Here is a 6,000-nt window from a genome sequence, read left to right as displayed (position 1 = left end):
GTGAGCTGAAAAATCACCAGAGAAAATTTCTACTATAGAAGATAATCCATGTAAGTGTGTTTCCCTCTTGGACACTTGAATTTGCAACCCATCCTTCCTGTGCATCCTCAGCTCCTACCGTAGCGACCAGCACAGCGCAGCCCTTGACAGGTTGTCAAATAATCGATACAGTAAAGTGTAATAAGTTATGTAAAGAAGCGGTGGAGCGACCCCCTCCAAGACCCCTCACACCGCTGTCTTCACGGGTGTAGTCAGAATTAAAACTCAAGTTCCAACAACACAGTGAGAGTCCACAGGGTTCCTGGGCCACGTCAGCTTCGGGGGCGTAGCCACCGAGGATCGGTTCTGCCTGAAACACAAACTGCTGCCGGCAGACAAGGCCGCGTCGCCGTGGATTTCTTCAGGTATTCCCCGCGCGGCCAAAGCAGGAGGGCTACGTGGAGCCTACCCCTTGACCTTAGCCCGAGGCTGCGGCCGCCGCCTACCGCTCTCAGTCCTCCGCGATCCCACGCTCCCTTGCGCCAGGGACACGTCCGTCAGCTCCGCAGGGCCCTTCTACACCACCGCGGCGCCTCTCTATGGTCCATTGCCGCGTTCGACTGGGTGTCATGGCGGCCGGCGTCGAGTTGGCAGGAGTTACCTGCAGAACTGGGGGAAGTCACTAAAGCAGAGGAAGAAGTGGCCCAACCAAGAAGTGGCTTAACCCAGACAGTTGCAAGTCGTGGGAATGACCAGAGGCCCCGTGGAGGTGACTGTGTCACAGAAGCCGGGCCCCTGGTAAAGTCCCAGGCCAGGCCTCTGTGTTTCTGGGCAGAGTCGGGCCCTTGGTGGGAGCCGCCCCCCCCACCCCCCCGCGAAGCCGGCGTTGCATAGGAACCCCACATTGTGTTATAGAATCCAGAGTGTTCTGCTTTGCACTAGTCTCGCGAAGGCAGCCGTTCGAGGACATCTGGCGGGGTCGTCCGACGACGCTGGACGTTTTTCTCGGAGCGGATCAGGTTGTTCTCTAACCTGCAGCGATGTCGTCCTGGCTTGGGGGCCTCGGCTCCGGCTTGGGCCACTCCCTGGGTCAAGTTGGGGGTAGCCTGGCTTCCCTCACTGGCCAGATTTCAAACTTTACAAAGGATATGCTGATGGAGGGCACGGAGGAAGTGGAAGGTAACAGCTGGAGCGATGGGAGGGAGGGATTTTCTGGGACCCTGGGAGCGTCCGTTTGGTCCCAACTTCCATCCGTCAGGAGACGTGGACGGGTCGCAGAAGAGTGTCACTCCGCCCCTTTTTCTTTACACTCCTTTTGCCTCTTCACCTGTTTAGTCTGATGAAGAGACCACTGGAGTCTGGGAGAAGAGTTCTGGTTCTCCTCCCTTTAAATGCTCTGGGTATCTCAGAGCAGAGTGAAACTTCTGTGTTGAGTAGAGTTTATTTTTGTTTGGTTCATCCACGCCCACCGCTTACTTCGTCCTTAATTTGGGGGGCGGAACTGATTTTGATCCTCTTCCTTTCTACTGACAGTTTAAAAAAAATAATTTGTGTATGACACATAGTCACTTTGTAGTTGTTTTCCTCGAGTTTTGTAACAGTTGGAGTAACTCAAAGTATTTAGTAATGTTTTCTCTGTCTGACTTTAATGTAGTTAGTGAAACACGGCTGTTTTTACTATTTATATTTTTGTTTATTCTGGTGACGCAACGTTCCAGCTGAAATTTTTTTTTTTTGGTACCTAATTGCCCAACCCCCGCCCCCCACCTCCATATTTAGATAGTAGAACAAGAAAGATACTCTAGTCTTTGTGTATCCTTAGCAACCTTCACTCATTTTTTAAGTCCTCGTGTTTACTATGAATAGTGAGTGACCCAGAATTCCATGGTAATCGATGGTTAATTACTATTTTGATTTCCTGATATTTCTTTAAGCAAATAGTATTTAGATCAAAAGCGTTCTTTAATTTTAATCTAGGTCGGCCTCCAGAGAGAGAATGGGATGGTCTTTTGGATGAGAGTAGTTACTTTGACAATTTTATTTCTTATACATTAATAAATTAGCATTCTCATTTAATTTTTTAAATCCTAGTTGAATTGAGCCTTCATGTTTATTTGGTTGAAATAAAGATAGCTTGATAAAAAAATAGTATTTATATTTAGAATTTCTGTTGGGTCTATTTAGAGGAGAGGAAAATTGGAGAATGTCCAAGTGCATTTTACTGCTTGGGGTACCTCTTTGGTGGGAGATGCATCAGGTGGGGCAGGTTGGATGGGAGTGAAAGGGATTCTTTCCGTGTTCAGGAAATGGTCATGTGACCTTGAGGGCAGTCGGAAGCAGAGAAGGGTTGGATAACATGGGAAGTGACTAGTTTCTCATTATATCCTACATAGGGGGAAACAGTTGGCAATTCCTTTGACCCTAAGCCAGAAAATATGCATCTCCCCAACCTGGATGTCTTGCAGGCTTAAAGTGGAATTCATTTTGTTCTTCCCACCAAATGTGCTCCCATATTTTCGGTCTTAACGGTTTCACCATATACCCAGTTTCCTAGAGTAAATATCTTTGTCACCTTTATTTTGCCTATTACTCATCTCCTATTTCCAGTTGTTCACCAAATTTTGTTCATCCTGTGCTAGAATTGTTTCTTATATTTGTCCTTTCCTTTATTAATTCCGTTTCTTTAGTTCAGATCCCCATTATCTTTCCCATGCACTGTTTCTCTTTCACATCCCATCACCCATTTCTCCTTACTCCATTCCATTTTCTGTTGTGTTGCTAGTTACTTTTCTAAAAACAAATGTGCTTTAAAAATTCTTGACACTATTGCTTCCTGAATAAAATCCAAACCTCTTAGTTTTGGGATACCAGAAACCTGTCTTGTCTGGGTTCAGCCTACCTTTTCCAGTCTTACCTCTTGTTCCCTCCCCTTCTCTTTGAATGCCATACTTATGCACATTGACATACACGTGCATGCTTGCACCCAGAGCTTCTGCCACAGGGCACATTGTGAGGTACCTATATACAGCTTCAAGCCTCTGTGTGGAAAGCCCTTCCTTTTCTACTTCCTCTTCTACCCTTCTTTGCCTGGAAAACAATTTCTGTACATCTCTGCTCACATGTCAGGTACTTGGTGAAACTATTCTCACTCTATGGCAGGTTGAGTTGATTGCAAGTGATCTCTGTCCTAACAGAACTTTGTGACTCTCACACAGTACTTAACCATGTTGAATTATACTTTATCGCTTTCCTTGATACCTAGGGTGAGAACTGTATTTTATTTTTCCTTATATTACCAGTACGTGGCATCTTTCTTGGTACATAGTAGATGCTCAGTAAAAATTTTGCTGAGTGATTAAAAATCTGTAAAGTTGCTTAATGCTTTAGTTTTCTCTTTGTATTAAAATAGGACTTGCTTAACACCTAGTTTATTGGTTTTGTAAATCATTTCAAATAGGGTCAGAGTACAGTTCATTTATTCATTCAATAAGTATTTATTGAGTATCTACCGTGTCAGCAGTGAACAAGCTCCAAAATAACACTGTTAATACAGCTTGAAAATCATCCATATTTACAATATCAGAGTTGCTTTTCTACTGAACAGTTCTAATTTATTCAAAGTTAGGAGCATGGGCTTTTAAATCCAGCATGGATTGAAATTCCACTTCTGTGCATTACAAATTGTGGAATCTGGCAAATTATTAAATACTTAACCTCTAACAAGCAGAATTTCTTTATCTGTTAAATAGGGATAATCATCTCTACCATGAGGTTGAGAGGATTAAATGAAATCCTGAGTATGAAATGCCTAGCATTGTGCCTAGCAAATCGTAAGCATTAGTAAACAATAGCTGTTATTTTTATTTTCCCTTATTGAGAAAAAATTCTTTGATCTGTATAACATCTCTCCTCCATTTTTGAAAAGGCCAGGATTTTGAGGGGAGCAGTGAGAGAGGGAACATTTAAACTTTATTTTTTTTTTGATCCCTCTCTGAAACAATTGCTGCTTCTACAGTTATTTTCCTAAACAGAATAGATTATAATTTGTTCTCTTCTGAGTTGCAATTAGACAGTCCTGTCAGTTTCAAGTAAGATGCATAAACAGTCACAGAAGCAACCCCATCTAGTGATTTTTAAAGCAAGAGTGCGTTTGTTACTATTTTTTATTGGATGCCACTTGTATTGTCTTTTGATTTAAACTAATTTAGAGAAGTTATTTTTATAGTGTTAAAGTGCTATGCATAATGAAAAATACTAATACTTAGAAAAAAAATCTAACTGTGGATGATTTTCTGGCGGCAACAATGGTGCTATTTTGACACTGCTGGCTGCAGTCCCCTCTTAAATGAAAAGTGTTCAAAACCAGATTGAGCTATTTCCATTTTAAATAAATTGTGTCTGTGTTACTTGAAATAAGTGTCCTCTTAATGTATATTCATTCTTTGTTCATAGGTCATTAATTATTTGATAGTATTGGGAGCAGAAGTTAGAAATAAGGCCTTAAACCAAGTCGTATAAATTTTATCTAAAATTATACTAAGTCATCAAAGATTTAATTTGTAAAACTTAAATTTTCATAACAAAAATTTAATGAATACTTAACAAGGGGTAAAAGTAGATGTCCTAGAGTGTAGAAGATGGGCAAAAAGAATGACTTATGTGACAATAAAGAACATTTGTGACAGTAGAAAATTATGATAAAAATTAAGTGGTATTTGTTTTCTGAATTTGTACTCAGATTGGCATGCCATTCTGTTTAAAGCTCAGTGAAATGTATTTTCTTTAAAATGCTTTTTTACTAGTGTATATGATATTAATCATATATTCAGTATATGCTGTTTCTTTTGTAGCAGAATTACCTAATTCTAGGAGAAAGGAAATTGAAGCCATTCATTCAGTCTTAAGATCAGAGGTAAGGAAAATTATTGAACTTAGACTTTTCTTTTTTGAAGCCATGAAAGTTAGTCACACTTTTATTTCAGTCCTCTCTTTTTAATGCACTGTTTACCACTTTTTATCTCTTCTTTAATTTTTTTTAAGCACTGTCTTTAGATGAATATATTTACATGTTACTGCACTTTGATATTTAATATTCCATCTTTGCTTCTATATGCTGGAAGGAGGAAAACCGCCAAATGTAGAAATACTAGTGGCAACAACTTATCATTATTAAGGATTTATTATGTTCTAATTGCAGTAGAACATTTCAGTTTAATGTGAAAATGCAATTCTGTTTAATCTAGAGCATTTTAATCCCCTAACATTAAAAAGTGTGATATTTGTATACCAAGAGGTTAATATAGGAATAGCAAATTAATGTTATCATGTTTTTCACTATTAGTCAGTGCCTCATGGTGACTAGCTGTGGACATTGTACTTAATAGGGATGAGGCAAACTTGGAAAGGGTTCAAAGGAAAGCCGTAAAAGAAATGAAAGGATTTAAAGTGGGATCTATTGTAAAGCACTAGACACTCAACTAGTCAGCCTTTGGATAAGAGCAGCGAGGGAACACTTAATAGCAAAAGATACTCTTAGAGAACTGTGTTAAGCAAGTTTTCCTCTCTGTTGAGCCCATAAAAATTTTGAATTTAAATGTAAGAAAATATTTACCGACATCAAGCATTTTTCATATTTGATCTGGATTACCAAGGTGAGATTGTGGAATTTGAAAGTAGAGGGACCTCTCAAGAGTAACTGCAGTAGAACATGGCAATATGGTGGCACTTAAGAGACTTAGTTTAATTATCTAATAAGTAGGTGCTGAGCGACAGATGAACTCAATCGCTTCTCTCTTTGTAAGGCCGAGATAGGAAATTGTTCCTGTAGTCCCTAAAGAAATCCTAAAGAAATACAGGCCCACTGAGAAAATTAAATGGCACGGATGTGTGTAGTGGCATTAATTGAGGTAAATTCTCCAGTGTACATTGCAGGGGAGGAGCTGGGGAGTACATAATGTTAACCTGCCTAATGAGTGCTCTGTTTTGAGCTTGAGAAGGGAGACAGAACTTTTCTGTCTCTCT

The 6,000-nt window shown here is 40.1% G+C and overlaps 1 protein-coding gene across 3 annotated transcripts in view; it reads left to right on the top strand.

Moving 5' to 3' along the window:
* The window catches only part of TRIP11 (thyroid hormone receptor interactor 11), a 70,404-nt gene continuing 64,404 nt past the window's right edge, over positions 1–6,000 (top strand). Inside the window, exons 1-3 of one of the 3 annotated variants that reach the window (XM_025042107.1) lie at positions 1–777; positions 895–1,158; positions 4,830–4,891. In XM_025042107.1, coding sequence (XP_024897875.1) covers positions 1,020–1,158; positions 4,830–4,891 — 201 coding nt within the window. In that variant the 5' untranslated portion in view covers positions 1–777; positions 895–1,019. Of the gene's footprint in view, positions 1,159–4,829; positions 4,892–6,000 lie in introns of all 3 variants that reach the window. The other 2 variants (XM_015599680.2, XM_006925533.3) reach the window with 2 other exon arrangements.

Source organism: Pteropus alecto, unplaced genomic scaffold (assembly GCF_000325575.1).
Source record: "Pteropus alecto unplaced genomic scaffold, ASM32557v1 scaffold8, whole genome shotgun sequence".
Lineage (NCBI taxonomy): Eukaryota > Metazoa > Chordata > Mammalia > Chiroptera > Pteropodidae > Pteropus > Pteropus alecto.
The sequence above is the reverse complement of the archived record's forward strand: the minus strand, read 5'-3'. Positions and strand labels throughout refer to the sequence as shown.